This window comes from Myotis daubentonii, chromosome 3 (assembly GCF_963259705.1).
Source record: "Myotis daubentonii chromosome 3, mMyoDau2.1, whole genome shotgun sequence".
Lineage (NCBI taxonomy): Eukaryota > Metazoa > Chordata > Mammalia > Chiroptera > Vespertilionidae > Myotis > Myotis daubentonii.
This window is the reverse complement of record NC_081842.1, coordinates 104,132,955-104,154,907: the sequence shown is the minus strand read 5'-3', so window position 1 is coordinate 104,154,907 and position 21,953 is coordinate 104,132,955. Positions and strand designations below refer to the sequence as shown.

General features: G+C 42.5%; 1 protein-coding gene across 2 annotated transcripts in view; it reads left to right on the top strand.

Moving 5' to 3' along the window:
* The window catches only part of MED12L (mediator complex subunit 12L), a 394,672-nt gene that overhangs the window by 355,666 nt on the left and 17,053 nt on the right, over positions 1-21,953 (top strand). For both annotated transcript variants that reach the window (XM_059688123.1, XM_059688122.1), the window contains 4 exons: positions 7,012-7,101; positions 8,705-8,934; positions 10,556-10,724; positions 12,794-12,874. In XM_059688123.1, the coding sequence (XP_059544106.1) occupies positions 7,012-7,101; positions 8,705-8,934; positions 10,556-10,724; positions 12,794-12,874 (570 nt within the window). The remainder of the gene's footprint in view (positions 1-7,011; positions 7,102-8,704; positions 8,935-10,555; positions 10,725-12,793; positions 12,875-21,953) is intronic.

Genomic DNA, 21,953 nt, shown 5'->3' with positions numbered 1-21,953 from the left:
TTTGCCATATAAGTTAATAAAACCTCTGTAGGCCCTGGGTTTTTAAATCTTGACTCCCTGAAACATTGTTTTAAAATGAACTGTTTCATGTGTATTTTGGCTACCCACATCATCAGGCTGAAAAATCTTATCTGTATTGTCTGCCATTTTCTTGCTGTCCCCTTTCTGTAGGACTTCTGTAACTCTGCTGTCTCCCTTCTGGAAGACTTTGACAACATAATGGTAACACCCCTGCTGTCATCTCTTTTCTTTCTTTCTTTTTTTTAAGTAAACGTTTATAGCATTACTCTGTGAACATCAAAATGAGAAGCGGGTTGTTCTTCTATAGCTGGTAATAACTGTAGTCTTCATTTCACTGTTACTCCCTCGGTTTATGTTTGAGACGGGAACACAAACTCATGAATGTGCTGACCATGTCCAATCTAATGGCATTTATTTCAGAAAGTTTTCCCCTTTGCTTGCCTCATGGTTTTCATCATATATGTGTATGGTATAGGAACAGTGGATGTTCTTGCCTTGGCTTGGGAGCATAGACCAGCTTGTGCACCTGCATCTCAGTTCCAATTTTGAACACGTCTATTCTCGAGCTCCTGCACTCTCTGTGGTAACTGACATCAGTAGCAGAGGAGCGCATGGCATGCTAACTCATAGGCCAGTGCAAGACAATGAAAACTGTGGTTATGAAACATACCTTTCTCATCACATCCCACTCACTGGCTATTCCAAAATTTTCAACAGAGCACATCATTTCTATTTCCTTTCCAGTATGGAGGATATGTCTTTTCAAGCATAGATCTTGTGCATGCATGTCATATGATTTCACCTTTGCTGCTTTGCCTGGGCTAGCTAAGAATGCATGTTTTGCATTAAATTACTTATAGGTTTCTGTATCAGGTAGCCAACTTACAACATAAATCCAAGAAGCATTAGAATAAAAAAGAGCACACATCTCAGATGTGAATGTAAGTCAACTTGTTTCACTGCCAATTTAATGGGTAACATTTTCTATACATTGGTGAAAATATCCTTAACTGCACAGTCAAACTCTGAAAATATTCCTGTTATTAAATACTTGTTATGTAGGCAGTTTCTTTAAGTTATTTCTGAAAAGGAAAGTTTAAACTTTTCTGAAAATCAGTTTTCCTATCAATTTTTTGACACTGTTGTACAGAAAGCAAGTGAAGGTTTTACTTCAAAACTTGAAATAAAAATGTATCAAATTTAAAACTTTTGGAGGTTGGTTATAGTTATTGTTCAGATGCTAATGTAATTCAGTTAGAAAACAATTTGTATCAGTCATTGATTTTATTTTAAAAAAAGAATTAGACAAAATATTTTGTCATGTATTTAAAGTCAAAAGGGTTTATTATTTTTATTTTCATTCAAATTAATAGAAATATGTACATATATCTTTGTTTTCCTTTTCACTATTCTCATTTTCCTAAAATATTCTCCAGTATTAGAAATTTAATGAATGTATATACTCTGCCAGTCATTATATTCATTATTTATGGACATGTAATAGAATATATTGTAAAACTTTATTATTGTATGGAATGTCCTTATTTTAGAATGAATCCCTTTGTTCTAGCAATTAATCTTACTATTAATTGATTCTTAACCAATTTATGTTTGATGTGAAAGCTTCATATGAGAATCAAGCATAACTGTCAACAGGATCTCTTGTAGTTATAGAATTTTCTCTATTATCTGAAAGCAAAATACACCAGTATGTGGGAAATCCGTAACCTCTGGTTCACACCATGTGGTTTAGTCTTGAGCACTGTTACTCAGTACCTGCCAAGCTAATAACACAAACAAAACCCTTTTTGGTAGATGGCTCATAAAACATTAACCACTGGTTTTCATTAGATTCCTTTTATTATTATTCCTAAATCAGCATTTTTAAAAACAAAGTCACAAAATCTGGTATTTTAGGTCCAACTCCCTACTTGCAACCCTGAGACATTTTTGGGGGAAAAATTACATTAACTAGTGAGTAGAGTGGATAGGACATTCCTGGTCCGGTAATGCTGCTGCTTATAATGCTGACTGCCTGCTAGCGGGCTGTATAACCAGTTCTCCTTTGAGAACAGAGCTTCACATTTGCTTAGTTGACTGAGGGAGCGATTGCTAATGAAGAGAACAGGGCTCCAAAGGATGAAAATTATGTATAAGCATCGATTTTAATTTACTAGATGCATTGACTTCAAATTACACAAAAGGCCTTTGAGTCAACATCTCTTTGATCTCAGACACTTGTCTAATGAAAAATAAAGCAGTAAAGAAAATTGTTCTTATAATGGTCAGAAAAATGAATCTATATTGAACAGTACAGCCTTTTTATTTATTTATTTTTTGAATTGATTTCAGAGAGAAAGGGAGAGAGAAAAAGGGATAGAAACATCAGTGATGAGAGAATCATTTATTGGCTGCCTCCTGCACACCCCCCACTGGGGATTGAGCCCCCAACCCGGCATGTGCTCTGACTGGGAATCAAACCATGACCTCCTGGTTCATGGGTCGATGTTTAACCACTGAGCCATGCCGGCTGGGCAGCACTGCTTTTTTTTTTCCCTGAAGATTTTAGAAAATGGAAAATTTTAAAAATATAATGGTTTTATATTTCTCACATAGAGGCAAGCCCAAAGCAAAGTATATGAAAGCAAACTGGAGAGAATATGTGTAGGAATTTACCTCAGGTGGCAATGTAGAGATGGGTCGGTGTAATATTCAGAATTTCCCAGTTAGCTGAGCCTTATTCTCTTAGCACAAGGAAGCCAGGTGCCTGAGGATGGGAGCTGGAGCCAGGGCACAAAAGTGTATGCTTTCTCTTTCGGTAATGTGCTCAAAGTCATATGGCACCTGGCTGACTACACACATTTCATCAAAAACAGCTTCCTGAACTATCCATTGTACCCATAAAAATACAAAGTTATTGTTGCCTCTGATCACTTCAGTTAAACAGAATAAATCAAGACAGGGAAATTGAAATCCACATATTAATGCAGGTAGAAGGAAGAAATGATTAGAATAATAGATGCTAAAGAGTAAATTTAAAGTGAGTTTTCAAAACAAAAGATGGTACTGAAAAATATGGGGCAGTTGAAAAGCACTTGGTAAACTAACTTGTGCTTAAGTAAAAATAAAATAAAGCTTAGAAAGTTTTCTGAAAAGAACAGATGCATGAAACACGAATTACGTATAACTAAGTTGACCATGTGTCCCATTTTGCCAGGCATGGTCCCACTTAGTACCTGGTGTCTGGCATGCCCTCAGTGATTAGTCCCTTCTTGAATAAATGCAATAAACCATCCCCACCAACATTAAAAACCTTGTACTAAATCTTAATCTGTAGTTGCCTTGCTTGTTCTCACAATATGATCCTCCGTGAGCATTTGTAAAATCTTCCAAGTGACTAAAGAACTTGTCTTATTCTGTATTTCCCCAACAAATTGAAATATTTCTATAAATTGAAAGGATGCATTCCTGGCATTATTCTGGGGGGAAAAACAATGGTTGGAGGCCATTTCAGTTTGGTGGAAGAGAATGGGGTATTTTTCAAAATAATTCAGGGCAAAACAGGATAATAAAGCTATTTGCAGAGCACCTGGAGAATGCTAGCCAGTGTCTATGATTTCCTCGGGGAGTATATGCATATCAGGATTATTTCCTACTGTGCTGAAGTAGGTGATGGGAGGGAACAGAATATGTTCACTAATAAATAGCTGACCTTTAAACAAAATTGGTTGACTGAAAATGCATGAATTTTAGAATATAAAAATTGATTTGAAATTTTTGGTCCTTTTCTCCTTGCTTGAAGTTTTAGTGCTTTTTCCTTAAATGTTAATTTAGTGATTTTTAATGTAGAATAGTTTCTTATTTTTATTTTTAATCTCCACAATATCAACTGTCATTTTTCAGTAAGAGTGTAGCCAGTAATTCAGATACTTACCTTATCAGTAATCTAGTTTCCTTCACATGGAAATCATTGGTTGTTCTGTAAGTTTTTCAGAAAGCAAAGAGTAAAGAGTTAGATCCGGTGTAGGAATCAGCGTGCAGATGTCACAGACAGGTCTGCTTCCCTTCATACCAAACACAGCCTGGGTATTGTAGACTACACATGGATCTCCAGATTATAACTCGCAAATAAGTAATTCATTTTTCTTCATTTCTGTAAAAATATTAAAATATAAATATACTAGGGGCCCGGTGCACGAAATTCGTGCACTGGGTGTATGGGGGGGGAGTGTCCCTCAGCCCAGCCTGCCCCCTTTCACATACTGGGAGCCCTCAGGTGTTGACCCCCATCACCTTCCAATCGCAGGATCAGCCCCTTGCCCAGCCTGACGCCTGGGCCAGAGGCGTCAGGCCTGGGCAGGGGACCCTCATTTCCCCCCATCACTGGTTCTGCCCCCTGCCCAGGCCTGATGCCTCTGGCCCAGGCATCAGGCCTGGGCAGGGGACCCCCAGACCCCTCCGATTGCTGGTTCTGCCCCTTGCCCAGGCCTGACGCCTCCCTCAGAGGTGTCAGGCTTAGACAGGAGACCCCCATCTCCCCCCGATCACTGGCTCTGGCCCCCACCCAGGCCTGATGCCTCGACCAGAGGAGTTGACCCTCATCACCCTCCGATCACCAATCACCGGATCGGCCCCTTGACCAGGCCTGAGGCCTCCGGCAGAGGTGTCAGGCCTGGGCAGGGGACCCCCAGCTCCCCGCGGTTGCAGGCTCCACCCCTGCCCAGGCCTAACGCCTCTGGCCTAGGCGTCCGGCCCGGGCAGCGGGGACCCACAGCTGCAGCGGCCCCGCGATCGTGGGCTTCGCTTTAGGCCCAGGCAAGGGACCTCTAGCTTCTGGGACTGCCAGCTTCGACCGTGCCCAGCTCCCATCGCTGGCTCCACCCCTACTTCCTGCTATCACTGGCCAGGGTGGAAAAGGCACCTGATTCTCCGATCATGGCTGGGGGGCAGGGCAAAGGCGGCCCCAGGGCCGCCTTTGCCCTGCCCCCCAGCTCTTAGCTCCCCCCTGGGTTTCCAATCACTGTCAGTGGCTGGGGGCTTCTTCCTGCTTTCCCTTTCGCCTCCCTGCATTGTGCCTACATATGCAAATTAACCGCCATCTTGTTGGCAGTTAACTGCCAATCTTAGTTGGCAGTTAACTGCCAATCTTAGTTGGCAGTTAATTTGCATATAGCCCTGATTAGCCAATGAAAAGGGTATCGCTGTACGCCAATTACCATTTTTCTCTTTTATTAGTGTAGATATATCCCCACAAAGAAGCACAACAATGTGTTTCAGGGACCTCACATGACACTGTCAGGGAGCACTGATTTGATGAGTGGCATTTAAAGATCTGGTTGATTTAATGGGCATAGTGCTTGGAAAATCAAATGCCGTTGGGATACTTGGGGGCAATAGCTGTGGGCTCCCCATGGCCACACTGCCATGCATGGTTCTCATAGAGGGACTTGGGACAAGCATTTAGAGATATAATCACACTTAGATTAATCAGCTAAAGGCTGAGGGCATCTTTATGGTACCCTCTTTTAGAGAGTGAGATTCTTGTTGATTATATGCAGATATTACAGAAGAGACTCTCAGAAACACATGTTTGGTCCGCATATGGGTGGGTAGTCACCTGAAAGAGGCTGAAACTCTTAAGGGCCCCAAGTAATTTCATGTCAGGGTCAGAGAAAGAGCTTTACTGTCTGGTATATCCATTTACTTTCAATATTTTTAATAAGTCTCAATAGAGATTCTCCTTTTGGTTATTTTTGGGTGAGCTTAAGAGGCTATATGTCCCTTAATAATAAGCACCAAATGAGGTTTTAAATATTTTCAACCTTAATATCACATATAGAAGCATCTCATCCTAATGGAAGAGCCCTGAACTTTGGAGTCAGACTCACCTGAGCTCAGACAATGGCTGGGCTAGGTCTGGTTGGGTGAATCACTGAGCAGTGTAAGCCCCTTGCCCGCAGCTTTTCCTCACTGAAGACGGGGTGAGGCTCCCTCCCTGCAGAGTCCCTGCCGGAAAGTGAGAATAAGAGCAAGACGCCTGTCCCTGGCATATTATAGATGTTTAATCAATCTCAAGCTAAGTGTTCATCCCTTTTTCCCTGTTAGAAATATCTATACTACTTTCTAAGAACATGAAAATCTTTTATATAACTGTTACTTAGCACTTTTAAAAAGTGAAGACATCTATTATATAAAAGTTAGTAAAATATCCTAGGATAAACCCATTCTCTATCATTAGTAAGTCCTGAAAAGACATAGGGATGTTGGGAAGTTAGACCCCTTCCTGTGGTTATTACAGCAGCTTCCATGAAGTAGCTAGCATCTGACGCCAAACATAAAATAATACTGCTTTTCTAAATATATTTATTTTCCTAAGGTCAAATTGTATTAAATGAGAACTGTTGAAAGATGTCCATTGGTTTTATTTTATATTGTAATTGGTTAGAATTGTATTTGCTGTTAACTTATACATTTTTATTGATTGTATTTTAATTGATTATTGGAGTCAGAGGAACTCATGGCTAAATAGGCATATTTTAGGCCACTGGAGAGAAGCTATCAACAAGTCATGAAATTTGTATATGGCATTTGCTTTCACCACATGTGCTCTTTTCGTTATGGGCACAGGGTTTCTGATCTTACAGTTAGGGCTTCCTGACTTTCACTGCAGCAGGGCCGTGTCCTGGGTACACAGGAGCACTGCCGTGAGCCTCTCAGATGAGCTGACCATTGATTGTGGTGGCTCATATTTACGTCTGTGCTCTACTTTTGGGGGCAAATGTAGTCTCCTTTGGAAAACATAGTAAGTTCAACAATCTCTACACACATAGGAAAGAGGTGAGAAATCAGATTTTCTGCAGTTTGGAAATCTGCAAGTTCTGTTTTCACATAATGACATTTGGTGTCATGGGTTGTTGGGGTTGTTAAGCAGGAGCTCAAATCAAGCCCTTGCTGTTATGATCAAGAGTTCTTCTTGGCTTTGTTTTCCAGGGCCAGCCAGGGGACCAGGCTGCTCTCTTTGCTGCACAAGCACGGCCCTCCCCTCAGCTCCCCCAGTATCCAGGGCTGCAGCAAGCACAGGTACCCACAGTGGCTTCATAGATGCTATGGGGATTTTTTGTTTTTAACCAAAAAAGTGGGGATTTTTAATCTCTTTATTTGAAGTGGGAAACCGAGTAAATAGGGTGTCAACTGCTTTATGGGTCTAGTTACTCCTGCATTACCAGTGATTATTGAACAAGTGTCAGGATTAATTAATTTAAAGAACACATTTTAGGAAATTCTTTAATTGAAAACATAAATCCAAACCTCTATTAATGATTTTTGTAGGTATTTAAATGCTTAACAGTCCCAGAATACTTACGTTATAATACAAAATGATATCATTCATGCTTGAATTTGTCACATTAAAAGATAGTTTCAAAGAGTACAATAAGAAGGGAATTGGCCTTAGCATCAGACCTTGGCAACATTCTTGGCAACGTGCTAGCTGTGGAACAATGTGCAAGCTACTCTCAGTCCTGGTTCCCTTCTCTGTAAAAGAGAGGGCGCACTGGGTATTTAGGGCAGCCTGAGGAACTGCCGTGCCGCACCCAGTTCACAGCAGCCGCTCAACAAATGGTAGGCTTGCCTTCATATAATGTGATTCTGGAGCTGTTTTTCTAATTTTGTTTTTCTGCATCCATGTACTTTTACCCTGTCGCTCCCATAATCAGGAGCTGGGATGTTGGTAAGACAGCTAGTTGGGGCTAGCAGCTCATACTTTGCCACAGCTCAAAGGAGAGCGAGGTTGGCCTTCGCAGGCCCGGAACCCTACAGGCTGGTTCCATTCATGCTGCCTGCTGGAAGTTCATTACACAGTATTCTGTCTTCCAAGCCAGTGCCATTACACTACCTTAAAATATGGTGCTTTCACGATTTGAACAGCAGTCCTCTTCTACTCTAGTCAGCATTCTATTCTATAAAGTATAGTGATCTAGTGAACCTCAGGTTTTTCATTTACATTAGATGTCAAGTTTAGAGAAACAGTCATGTGTATGCTAATATTGCATACAAAAATGAAGTATTCAGATGACTGGTACAGTGCAGAACTGGGCTTCAGTCCAACCAGGACTAGAGGGTAGTGAATAGTCATCTATTACATCCTTACTCTGGTAAGATACTAATGTTGTTGTTTTTTATAACTGGTTAGTTACTCCAGGCACATTCATCAGATTTAGGGAAGTCACATATTAGGAAAGTGTACACCATTATTTTAATATACATGAGCATGGGGCAGCTCTTCTGAGTAAGTTTAGAAGTGGCATTATTGATGCTTGGGTCTGTTGAGCACTGATGTCATCTGTGCATAAGAGAAATGGATGCTTGTCTATAAGGAAACATGCACTTTCTCCTTCAGAATAAGCAAGCAACTGATCTTAAAACTAATCTCTTAACCACATGAGGATTCCTTTTTTTTTTTTAATCGTATTTTCTGGTAAATCATTATGTAACCAGTTTATTCTGTAGCTTTCTGATTAGCCTCTCTGCCTTCATGGCATCTCTTTCATACTTTGAGTCATAAAAATATTTGAGAATAGTGAATTTCAGGGGGCTTCTCCTGTGTTTACCCTTATATGGCTTAGCAATAGGAAAGCTGGTGGTAAATAAAAACACTGACTTTGTTCCTTGTGCCTGCCTGCAGGCCATGCCCCAAGGCTATACCATGTATGGAACACAGATGCCTTTGCAGCAGACCCCGCAGCAGCAGGCTGGCAGTGTGGTCCTGTCTCCCAGCTATAACTCCAGAACCTACCCGGTTGCGCATTCCAACCCTACGCTGATGGAAAGACTCAGACAGATGCAGCAGCCGCCCAGTGGCTATATTCAGCAACAGGCCTCGCAGTACCTGCAGCCTCTGACTGGCTCCCAGAGGTAACATATCTAGAAACAATGATTGCAGTAGTGGACACGGCTCTTTGTTAGGTTTCTTCTAGAGCATGGCACTTATATTGTTTTTGTGAACTTGCATATTTATATATAATTTAAATTATGTCATCTTATTTTTAGGAGCACCCAGAGATTCAAAATAAGTAATGGCCCATCTTGTTTATTTTATTAAAGGCTCCTATATTTTGATTCATATCTTCCATAGAATGGGTGTAATATATTTAGATGAAACCACTATATTTAGAATATACCATTATATTTAGATGGGTGTAATATATTTAGATGATACCACTATATTAGTTCTAGTGTTCTTTCTTTTCCCTTATTTTAATAAAGGTCTTTTTGGCTAAAAATATCTAAGTTAAAAAAAAATGTTGATTAATGTTAGCAATGCCTTACTAGAATGTCTTAAACAGAGCCATAAAGTCTATGATTACAATACTCATTGTACCTGATGCCTACAAGACTTTTCTTAGATTTTAATTTTTACCTTTTCCACGTCAGGGATGGTTGGCAAAGCAGGGTCATGAAAGACCTCTTCTCAGTTCTTGCTTAATCAGATCCCTTAGATATAGTATGTAACTTCATTGTCCATTAGAGTAGCCAGCAGCCACATATGGCTATTTCAATTTAAACAAATTAAAGTTCAATTTAAAACTTAGTCCCTCAGTTACACTAGTCACACTTGAAGTGGTCAGTAGCCACATGTAGCCAGCAGGGCCAGCATCGAAGATGTGTGACCAGTACGGTCACACCGGTGACTGTGTTTAGAGGACCCACATTTGATGCAATAATCTACTGTCACCATCTTGAAATTCTAATTTTTTATCAGGAAACCTTGCAATTTATTTTGCACCAAGGCTCAAAAATTATGTAGCTAGTTTTGGTGGCCAGCACAGATATAGAATATTTCAGTCATCATACAACGTTCTAGGGATGGCATTAATCTAGAAGAATTAAGTTTCACGCACAATTTTGTGCGATGGTAGATAGTAACCTAGCTTCATGTATTATCAATGTTGCACGCTAACCCTAAGTAATCACTATTTGGAAAGTGGGCAAGGTTGATGGTAGCACATTTGGGAAGATTAAAAAAAAATTGGAAAACAATTTTAATAAGTGGCATCATTGCACATTGCCCAAAAATTTGAACTTTAAGCCCCAAAGTTCTGGGTTTAAATCCCACCTGTGCCATTTTCCATCTGGATTACTTTGGTATGTTACTTCGCTAGCTCTCTGTTTATTCACTTTTAAAGGGGGGATAACAAAACTACTGACCTCAGAGGGCCGCTGTGAAGAGTCAATGAAATAACACTGTTCAGACTTTTACCACAGTGCCTACTCCAGAATAAATGCTCAGTTAATGTCACTTGTTACTGAAAACTATTAACCATTTTTAATCATGAATGTTCTTTTTCAAGTGGTCCCATCTACCCCTACCCCTGGGGATCCAGATTATCTTAACCACTGGCCTTTACTGAATTTGAATTGTACAAGTAATTATGGAGCACAGCCGCTTCTCTGTGAGTGTGTGCTGTGCTCGCTAGCTGCCCGTTAAAATGTGGCAGTGTGCTCGGGCCTGAAACCAGCCGTGTGTTCTTTCCAGACTGAATCATCAGTCCCTTCAGCAGAGCCCTCTGATGGGCGGAGGAGTCGAGGCAGTGCTGACTCCCACACATCCAGGCCTGCCAGTGCCGCTGCCTCAGGACCCGGTGCGGCCCAGACAGCCGCAGGTGCGACAGCAGCAGAGGCTCCTCCAGGTATGGGGCTGGGAGGTGAGCTCAGCACCCGGCGGGTCCTTAGCAGGTACGAGGAATGACAGGCACTTCAGACTTTAATTGCCAAGTTCCAAGGAACACTGTGTATTTGACAGCAGGACTAAAGTGGTATAATTTAGTTCCAACTTGACCAGAGTCTTCCTATGTGAATATGCCAGGTCACAGCAGGAGCGTACATTTTGCAGAGCATCCTTCCCCTTTCACTAAGCATCAAGGTAGCCGATGCCTTTATATTGGTAGGGTGAGCCTCAGTTTACTCAGTCATTCAATTAGAGGTCATGCAAAATGAATGCAAAATTCCTTATATGTATTTTTTTAAAAGCTGTCTAGAGCTTTTATCGTATTTCTAGAGGGGTCTGTAATCCAAAAAAATTTCTATAGTACCTCTGGTCTAATTGGACTATGAAGTTGGCATTAAATAAGTAGAATATTTCAAAGAAATATTTCATCTTGACTGTTAGAATCCAGAGAGCTATCCTTTAATTATTTGAAATTAATTTTAGGTCTCCTAGATAAAGGGTTCCTCCCCTTGACACATTTTTGCTTCTAACTTCCTCATTTATGAAAGATAGGCATTATGTTCACCTGTTCCATTGGTCTTCCTTATGTGTGAGTCTGTCCTTGTTGGGTTGGAGATTGCCTGGTGAGTCTGCACAGTGCCCTCTCATCTTACCAGCAGTCCAGCTTGAGATGCTCAATCATTGTATGTTTTACTAAGAAAGAAAAGAAAAGCACCAAAACACGGGACTCTAATTCCCTGGTGTACGGTCAGTGAGGAATAAACCTGCCCGCAGGAGGGACAGGAACAGAACTTGATGTCTCAACCAAGGACTGGTGCTTCTATTCCCTCTGTTTCAAAATTTCACAGTTTCAAATCACTGAGGAAAGTTATTACATTTATTTCTTTACTTATTACCTTCTGTCTTACATTGGTGTTTTTTAAGGCTGCAAATCTGGAAAAGTTAATATTCCCTTTTTACCCCAATTAGCATACTATGTCCCTCTGGTAATTTTTTCCCTTAACAACACATTCCCTAGAGAAAAAAAGAAGTGATTTGTTTTTACATCAGGATGACCGTTATTTCTTTTCTGGTGATGAAGTTGGGTTCATTTCTCTTGGCAGAGTTCAGAGTCGGTGGAAAACTGCTTCCCTATTGTAAGCATTGTTCACACTGGGGAAACCCGTCCAGATCTCTGCTTGGATTCCACATCCATGTGCATTGTCACTTAGAAATGCCAACAGGCAGTAGCTATTTATTGCATTGCCCTAAAGAAGAAAAATAAATTGGAGGATAGTATACACACCGAGTTGGAAAATGCAAAGGATGAAAAGAAGTCTGGCGCTGTCCTCATCAAAATGAATGTTTGGGTGGAGGAAACCGAAGGCCCTTGAGACAGACCATCTGCTAGGATTTTCCTCTCATTCTCTATGTTTCCTCTGTGACTTGGAAGTGTTTCCAAGAGTTCTGTATTTCTGCCAACTGTCACAGACACAATTTATGATTTTATTCTCGTAATTTATGCCAGAGCTTCCCATATCTACAATTACTTTAAAAACAAACAAACTAATCTTCTGGAGTTCTTTAAGAACAACTCCTTTGTTTCCTCCTCCTTATCTATCTTTATTTTCATCTTCCTTAAAAATAAAAAAAAAGAGAAAGAAAGACCACAAATGAATCTTCTAGTTCATCTAGACGTCACAGGAATGAAAAGATAACTCCGGGCACTCCGTGTCTAACGTGGCAGTATAAGAAGGATAAGATATATGGAAGGCAGACAACATGAAAGGAGTTGACAGTGAGTTTAGAGCATGTACTGGGACAATGCAGGACAGGATAGACAGAGAACGCTGTGACTACTGAAGGGTGAGGTCCAAGAGGGCTTCATGGAGGAGGAGATTTAGGTCTTTCCTTTGAAAGATGAGCAGTTTGGCAAGGCTGCTATGGAAGAGGCTGGTGTGTGTTATTTTGCTGTAACAACATAATTAAATAAAAGGCATATGGGAAGAGAAGACTGGAAACTAACCCCTCTGTTTAGTATAAAACCCTTTTTCTTTCTAGATGCAGCAGCCCCCGCAGCCCCAGCCGTCCTCGCAGCCCCAGAGCCAGCCCCTCAGTCTGCAGGCCGTGCAGCCCCAGCAGCCATTGGTAAGGCCTGGTGCTTCCAGATCAAACATGGGGGCATTTTCCTTAAAGTCTGTTTGCATTTTTCATGTCCCATAATAGTGTTAACAATTAAAATAGCCTAAATATATTCTAGCAATTTCCCCAGAACTTTATCAGAGTGGAATGATATTGATGTTGTAGTTGATGTATTAGTTTTCATAGAAAGCTACAAATAAATATTTGGGGTTTAGTAGATCATACTATTTTTCCTTTTCAAGTTTTTCCAAACATCTCTATGAACTAAAATATTTATATTCAGACACAAAAATATTTTTATAACTTACTATATATATAGTTCAGAAGATTATCTTCCTGTGAATTTTTACTATAATTTCAAAAAAGCATGAGAGTGCTTTCTGAAATATTATCTTTACTGATGTAAAAAAAAATACTGATTTCAGCAGTTAGCATTTGCTGCAGGAATTTTCAAGTAATTCATAATTGTTTACTTCTCTGGCTTTGGGAACCGAACTTTGAAATGTTACGTGCATCAGTGAACATTTGCAAACCTCAGAACTTACAGCAGCCTTTACTTTTGCAAGTGCTGTAGCCCTGCTTTATTTTGACTTAACTTTTTTCTTTAAATTGCCTCTTTTTCTGTTTACCTAAATGTATTCTAAAAAGGATCATTTTCTCACTGCCATCAGTGGTCATCACAGCACTTGCTACATATTGGAAATACCTGTAAAATAAATACTTACTCTGCAGGTAATTCAGCAATGTGAGCTGTGTGCGTGAGTACTACCTAAACCAGTGATGGCGAACCTTTTGAGCTCGGCGTGTCAGCATTTTGAAAATCACTAACTTAACTCTGGTGCCATGTCACATATAGAAATTTTTTGATATTTGCAACCATAGTAAAACAAAGATTTATATTTTTGATATTTATTTTATATATTTAAATGCCATTTAACAAAGAAAAATCAACCAAAAAAATGAGTTCGCGTGTCACCTCTGACACGCGCGTCATAGGTTCTCCATCACTGACCTAGACAGAGGGAGCTGGCTGCTGCCCATTTTACACTTTGGGAAACTGGTGTCTCTTTTCAAGACAGAATTTGAATGTGGATGATTTCGTAACTTGTAGTAAAGAAGGAACAATATGGCCGGGACTAGAGTACATTAGGAGGGATCAGAGTAGAGTTAGTGGAGACAGGTCTGATATACGCGAGTAGGGCTGCTAAGGGAACATGGTCAGCTGGACTAAGACATTCTGTGGAATTTGACAAGCCCCTGCTTTGCTCAGTTTGATCTCCATGTAAAAAGAAATTATCTTTATTGTTGAAAATATTACAGATGTCCCTTTTTTCCCCTCATTGACCCCTCCATCCTGTTCCTACCCCACACCCCAGGCCTTCATCACACTATTGTCTTTGTCCATGGGTTATAGACATCTACATTAATAAAAGAGAAACATGGTAATTGGCGTACGACCACTACCCTTTTCATTGGCTAATCAGCGAGATATGCAAATTAACTGTCAGCCAAGATGGCGGCCGGCAGCCAGGCAGCTTCAAACTAACATGAGGCTTGCTTGCCTCAGTGACGGAGGAAACCAATGTTCCCCGCCTGCGACTGCAGGCTCAAACATTGTAACAAATACTGCCGGACTTCAGCCAGCAGATTCGCAACATTGTAAGCAAAGGCCAGAAACCTACTTTCAGCAGCGAGGCCTAAGAGCTGGAGCCAAGCCTCAAGCTAAAGCTGGCCCAGAATTAAAAAAAAAAAAAAAAAAAGCAAAAAAGGAGCGTTTGGGAGTTCAGTCACCCCTAGCCTGAAAACAGCCCTCAGCCCCTCACCCAGACTGGCCAGGCACCCCAGTGGGGACCCCCACCCTGAAGGGTGTGTGACCAGCTGCAAACAGCCATCATCCCCTCACCCAGGCTGGCCAGGCACCCCAGTGGGGACCCCCACCCTGATCCAGGACACCCTTCAGGGCAAACCAGCCAGCCCAACCCGTGCACCAGGCCTCTATCCTATATAGTAAAAGGGTAATATGCCTCCCAGCACCGGGATCAGCGGAGCCGAGAGGCCTCCCGGCACCGGGATCAGCATGACAGGGGGCAGCGCCCAAACCCCCTGATCACCCTGTGGCTCTGTGTGTGACAGGGTGCGGCACCCCAACGCGCCCACCCCCCCGGGCCCTGCTCTGTGTGTGACGGGGTAGAGCCATAACCTCCCCATCGGCCCTGCCCTGAGTGTGAGAGTGGTGGCACCCCAATCCCCTGATCGGCCCTGCTCTGTGGGTGATAGAGGGTGGCGCCCCAACCCCCCACCCCCAGCCCCCCCACAGGCCCTGCTCTGTGTGTGACAGGGTAGAGCCATAACCTCCCCTTTAGCCCTGCCCTGAGTGTAACAGTGGCAGCGCCCCAATCCCCTGATTGGCCCTGCTCTGTGGGTGATAGAGGGTGGCGCCCCAACCCACTGATCCGCCCTGCTCTGTGTGTGACAGGGGACGGTGCCCCAACTCCCCTATCGGACCTACTCTGTGAGTGACAGGGGGGAGCTCCCCAACCCCCAGATGGGCCCTGCTCTGTGCGTGACAGGGTACGGAGCCCCAACCCCCCTGATGGGCCCTGCTCTGTGTATGACAGGGGGCAGCGCCCCAACCTGCGGATTGGCCCTGCTCTGTGCATGACAGGGGTTCGAGCTGCAACCTCCCCATCGACTCTGCCTTGAGTGTGACAGGGGGTGGTGCCCCAACCCCCCAATCGGCCCTGCTCTGAGCCCGACCAGGGGCTGCACCTAGGGATTGGGCCTGCCCTCTGCCACCCGGGAGCAGGCCTAAGCCAGCAGGTCATTATCTCCCGAGGGGTCCCAGACTGCTAGAGGGCACAGGCCGGGCTGAGGGACCCCCCTCCCCCCGAGTGCACAAATTTTTGTGCACCAGGCCTCTAGTCCTATATAATAAAAGGCTAATATGCAAATAGACTGAACAGCAGAACAACCGGTCGCTATGACGCACACTTACCACCAGGAGGCAAACACTAAACACAGGAGCTGTCCCCTGGTGGTCAGTGCACTCCCATAGTGGGGAGTGCCACTCAGCCAGAAGCCCTGAGCTGGGCTTATAGCTGGCAAACACAGCGGCAGCACTAAGGAGTCTGACTGCTGGCTTAGGGAGTCCCCTGGAGGGAGCCGGCCTAAGCCATCAGACAGACATCCCCTGAGGGCTCCTGGACTGTGAGAGGGCACAGGTAGGGCTGAGGAACCCACCGAGTGCATGAATCTCATGCACTGGGCCTCTAGTATTCATATAAGTTATCTGGTTAATCTGTTGCCTCCTCCCTCCCCCACTTTCCTCTGAAATACGTCCATCTGTTGCATGCTTCAATGTCTCTGGTTCCATTTTGTTCATCAGTTTATTTTGTTCATTAGATTCCACATATAAGTGATATCATGTGATACTTGTCTTTCTCTGTCTGGCTTATTTCACTTAGCATAATACTCTCCAGGTCACTCCATGCTGTCTGAAAGGGTAAGAGATCCTTCTTTTTTATAGTTGCATAGTATTCCACGGTGTGAATGTATCACAGGGTTTTTCATCTACTCATCTACTGTTGGGCACTTGGGCTGTCTCCATATCTTAGCTATTTTATATATTAAAAGCCTAATATGCCAATCAAGCTCTGTCCATTTTCACATTGTACTTTTGTTAAATAAACTTTAGTAAAGAAAAAAAGAACAGCCACTATGATCTCCATTTTTTAAGGAAATTCTTTATCATGAATCTAGTTTATTTTTAGCTCTGATTCTTTTTTTTAATGTGTCTCTGACATTTACTGCAATCTACCTTCAAAATGCTTTACAAGTAGAGTAATATATAAACATTCACAGACTTCTACTTTACCCTCATGGGTGTATTAGCAGGGATTGGCTGACTGTTCCTTACAAATGTGGAAGGGAATCCTTTGGATGGGATACTGCTAGCTCACTCTAACGTCTCTCCTAAGAACAAGATATAACTTTGCATTTTGTAATAATTTCTTTAAAAACAAAACAAAACAGGATTTTTTTTTATTGATTTCAGAGAGGAAGGGCGAGGAAGAGAGAGTCAGAAACATCAATGATGAGAGAGAATCATTGATTGGCTGTCTCTTGCACTCCCCTTAATGGGGATCAAGCCCGCAACCCATGCATGTGCCCTTGACCAGAATCAAACCCTGGATCTTTCAGTCCACAGGCCTACACTCTATCCACTGAGCCAAACCAGCGAGGGCTGAAATAATTTAAAACTTACAGAAGAGTTGCAAGAATAATACAAAGTGTTGCCATAAACAATTCACCCAGATTCACTAATTATGAACATTTTGCCACATTTGTGTTTTTTTTAATTAATCTTTATTGTTGAGATTATTACAGATGTCCCTCTTTTTTCCTCCCATAGCTCCCCTCCACCGGGTTCCCACCCCACCCCAGGCCCTCGCCACTGTATTGTCTGTGTCCATAGGTAATGCATACATGCATATAAGATCTTTGTCTAATCTCTTCTTGCACCCCCCATCCCACTTCCCTCTGAGAATCATCAGTCTGTTCCATTTCCATGCCCCTCATTCTATTATATTCATCAGTTTATTCTGTTCATCAGATTATTTATTCACTTGATTTTTAGATTCACTTGTTGCTAGATGTGTATTTGTTGTTCATATTTTTTATCTTTACCTTTTTCTTCTTCTTCCTCTTCTTAATGAATACCCTTCAGTATTTCATATAATACTGGTTTAGTGGTGGTGAACTCCTGTAGCTTTTTCTTGTCTGTGAAGCTCTTTATCTGACCTTCAATTCTAAATGACACCTTTGCTGGGAAGAGTATTCTTGGTTGTAGGTTCTTGCTATTCATCACTTTGAATATTTCTTGCCTCTCCCTTCTGGCCTGCATAGTTTCTGTTGAGAAATCAGCTGACAGTTGTATGGGCACTCCCTTGTAGGTAACTAACTGTCCTTCTCTTGCTGCTTTTAAGGTTCTCTTTTTGTATTTTTCCCTTTGCATTTTAATTATGATGTGTCTTGGTGTGGTCCTCTTTGGATTCCTCTTGTTTGGGGTTCTCTGTGTTTCCTGGACTTGTAAGTCTATTTATTTCACTGGGTAGAGGAGGTTTTCTGTCATTATTTCTTCAAATAGGTTTTCAGTATCTTGCTCTCCCTCTTCTTCTGGCATCCCTGTAATTCGGATGTTGGTATGCTTAAAGTTGTCTCAGAGACTCCTTACACTATCTTCATATTTTTTATTTTTTATTTTTGCTCTTCTGGTTGGGTGTTTTCTGCTCCCTCATATTTCAAATCATTGATTTGATTCTCAAGATCCTCTAATCTACTGTTGAATCCCTTTATGTTATTCTTTATTTCAGTCAGTGTATGCTTAATTTCTGACTGGTCCTTTTCCCCTTTTTTTGGCATTCTCACTAAGATTTTTGAAAGTCTCACTAAGTTCCTCGGAGGTTTCTAGAAGATTCCTAAGTAACCTTATAACCGTGGTTTTGAATTCTATATCAGTAGTTTGCTTTCTTCCATTTCTTTCATTTGTGACATGTCTTTGTCTCCACATTTTAGCTGCATCCCTGTGTTTGTTTTCTATGTATTGGGTAGCTGTTAAGTCTCCTTGAGTTGATAGAGTGGCCTTGTGTGGTAGGTGTCCTATAGGGCCCAGTGGCTCAGCCTCCCCAATAACCTGAGGTGGACACCTTGGTGCACCCCTTTATGGGCTGTATGCACAGTTTTGTTGTAGTTGAGCCTTGATTGCTGTTGGTGTCACTGGGAGGAATTGACCTCCAGGCCAATTGGCTGTGGGGACCAGCTGCGACTACAATGGGAAAGCTGCTGTGCAGGAGACACCCTTATGGAGCAGGACTTGCTTCAGTGGGGCTTTGGTGCTCACTGAGTCTGCCCCTTGAGTGTGTCGCTTATGGATGTGAAAAGCTGTAATCTGGTATGGTCTCACACTGACCACTGGTACACTGGCTCTTGAGTCTCCAGGGAGGTGCAAAGTCAGCCACTGTCTTGGGCCACCAGGAAGAATAGGCAGATACTTCCTCTTTGTATTGGGTTTGGAAGTGCCCAGATGAGGCCCAACGGTGAAGAAAGGCAGGCTGGTGCTGGTGCTGGTTTTTCTGGGCCTTTTATTGATAGGTTTGCAGCTCCCTGACCCAGTTGCAGCTTGTTTGACAGAGTTTTCACCTGAGAAAGGACAGACAATTCATGTGCAAAAGCACATTTTTTTTTTCTTTTTTAAGAATCACATATATTTACATTGTGGATCTGGGAAACACTTTTTACAGGAGTTAAGCTGTTTCCAGCTGGAGTTGCTTTGGAAAGTCCACCCTAAAATGAAGTCACCTATTGTCGTCACTGTCCTCCTCCCCAACCTTTGTTCTGAAACCAAGCACCTTCCTGTGACACCCAAAGGAGGCCGCTCTCTTTAGTTTTCCATGCGACTCCCAAGTTGGTCCAAGCTGTGGGGATCGCTCTTCAGCTCAGGGGCGGACAGATGCTCCAGCTCATAGTGCCCATTGTCAAAGGCCTTATGTGTGGGTTTCTCTTTCATGCCCTCCTTCTGGGTCCTCTTGTGCTCAATAATCTGCTGGAGCTGGTGCCCAGCATACTCTGGCTTGGTGGTCAGTGGGCCCCCAGCTGGCACAGCCACACCAAGAATATCTGACACCATGTACGGGCGTAGCCAGCCCACCAGAGGAGTGCTTCCAGGGCTATAGTGGGTCTGCTCGTGGTAGAAGAGAAGTCCATCCACCTCAAAAGGGAAAAAAAAGCTTGGGTGGGGTTGTAAATTGGGTGGGGTGGGGTCTCAGGGAATCACCAGGGTGGAGCAAACAGAAATGGCTGCCATTCAGTCCTGCACAGAGGAGGTCCCAGCATGGGAACAATGACTGCTGCGAGCACTTCTGTCTGAAAGAAAGCCACCCCAGAGTTCCTGCCCTGATGCCAGACAGTCCAGTTTCTCCCCATATGTGTCTGGGTCCCCCAGAAGCCTCGCCTGGCACTGGAGCTCAGAGGAAGTGGGAGCTTGTAAATTCAGTTCATGATGCAGGCCTTTTAAGAGGAACAGCTAGGTCTCCAGCAGCCTGTGTGTCACTCAGCCCCAATCCGCACTGGTTTTTACAGCCCGTAGTTCTTACTGCCAGTAGGGACTTCTTTCCCCAGCTCTGGGACCCTGGGCTGGGGGTCTGGTGTGGGGCTGGGACCCCTCGCTCCTCCAGGCAGCCTCCACAAAGGCGATCTCCCTCCTGATTAAAAAAGCGGCTCACCCGGGTGCTGGACCAGTCTGTTCTGCGCCTCCGCACCTCCTACCAGTCTCAATGTGCTTTCTTCTTTACCTCTCTAGTTGTAGTACTTCTACTCAGCCAGCTTTTCCGCAGTTCTGGGTGATAGTTGTTTTGTATTTTAGTTGTAATTTTGATGTGGTTGTGGGAGGCAGCAAGTACTGGCGTTTACCTATGCCACCACCATCTTGGTTCTCTTGCCACATTTGTTTTATTATTCTCTAAGCACACACCCACATTTTTTTCCTAATTTGTACACTTCAGTAAGTTGGAGGTTCATGCCCCTTTACTCCAAATACTTGTGTGTGTTGTTTTAACAACAAGGATATTCTCCTACAAAAAAACTTGATACAACTAAAACCAGGAAATTGACAACATTCATGGACTACAATCTATACATCTTTTGCAAATTGTGCCAGTTGCACCAATAATACCATTTATGTCCTTGTTTCAGGTTTTTTTCTTGGTCTAGGATCACTCTGTTACTCACCTTTCATCTTGCAAATGTGCAGGGGTTTTTGTTTGTTTTATTTTGGTCTTCACGCATTACATTGAAATTTCTTTTTGAGGTTCCTAGGATTTTGTAGAATGTTACTCGATTTGATTTGTCTGATGTTTCATGATTAGATTCAGATTATACGTTTTTGGTAGGAATATCACAGAGGAGATATTGTGTCTTTCTCAGTACATCACATTAGGATAAACATTATTGGTGATATTACTCTCATCTCTTTGTTTAGGTGATCTAATAGATTTCTTAATTAGAAAGTTATTTTCCTTTTGAAATTAAAAAATAATTTATGGGGATATTTTATATAATCTAATTTTCTTTTACTCATTAGACTTTATATACTAGTGTCAGCATAAATTAAAGTATTCTTGCCTAAATTTTTTTTCACTTGGGCAGAGAAAAAATGATGATTTGCTAATTCTATTATTTTTTCTGTGATTAACATATGATATTCTATTTTAACGAAGAGCTTTCCCTTCGAAATTTATCTATCTTGATCCCTAAACTATGTTTCTCATTTGAAGCCTAGACTTAGCCGGTTTGGCTCAACAGAGAGAGCATCGGCCTGAGGACCAAAGGGTCCCAGGTTCAATACCAGTCAAGGGCCCATACCATGGTTGCAGGCTCCTACCCGGCCCAGGCCCTGGCCAGGGCTCATGTAGGAGGCAACCAATCGATGTGTTTCTCTCACATCAATGCTTCTCTCTGTCTTTCCCTCTCTCTTCCAATCTTCCTATAAATCAATGGAAAAATATTCTTGGGTGAGGATTAACAAAATAAATAAATAAATAAATAAGAAGCCTAGTATTTGACTCCTTGAGTTTAAAATGGGCAATTACTAAAAATACCTTAAATTATTTCTTCAACTTGATCCAGTATTCTGGAGTTGTAGATGGCTTCAATTAGACTAAATTTGGCAATTAAATTAACTTCCCTAGGTATCTATCCTATCTAATAAAAGAGAAACGTGGTAATTGGCGTACGACCGCTACCCTTCCCATTGGCTAATCAGGGCAATATGCAAATTAACTTCCAGCCAAGATGGCGGCCGGCAGCCAGGCAGCTTGAAACTAACATGAAGCTTGCTTGCTTCAGTGACCGAGGACTCCAACGTTCCCCGCCTGCCGCTGCAGGCCTCTGAGCTGCAAGCAACTATGTAACAAACATAGAAGCTAAACAAAACCCCAGAAACCTGCCAGGCTTCAGCCAGCAGGATAGCAACATTGTAAGCAAAGGCCAGACACCTACTTTCAGCAGCGGAGGCCTAAGAGCTGGAGCC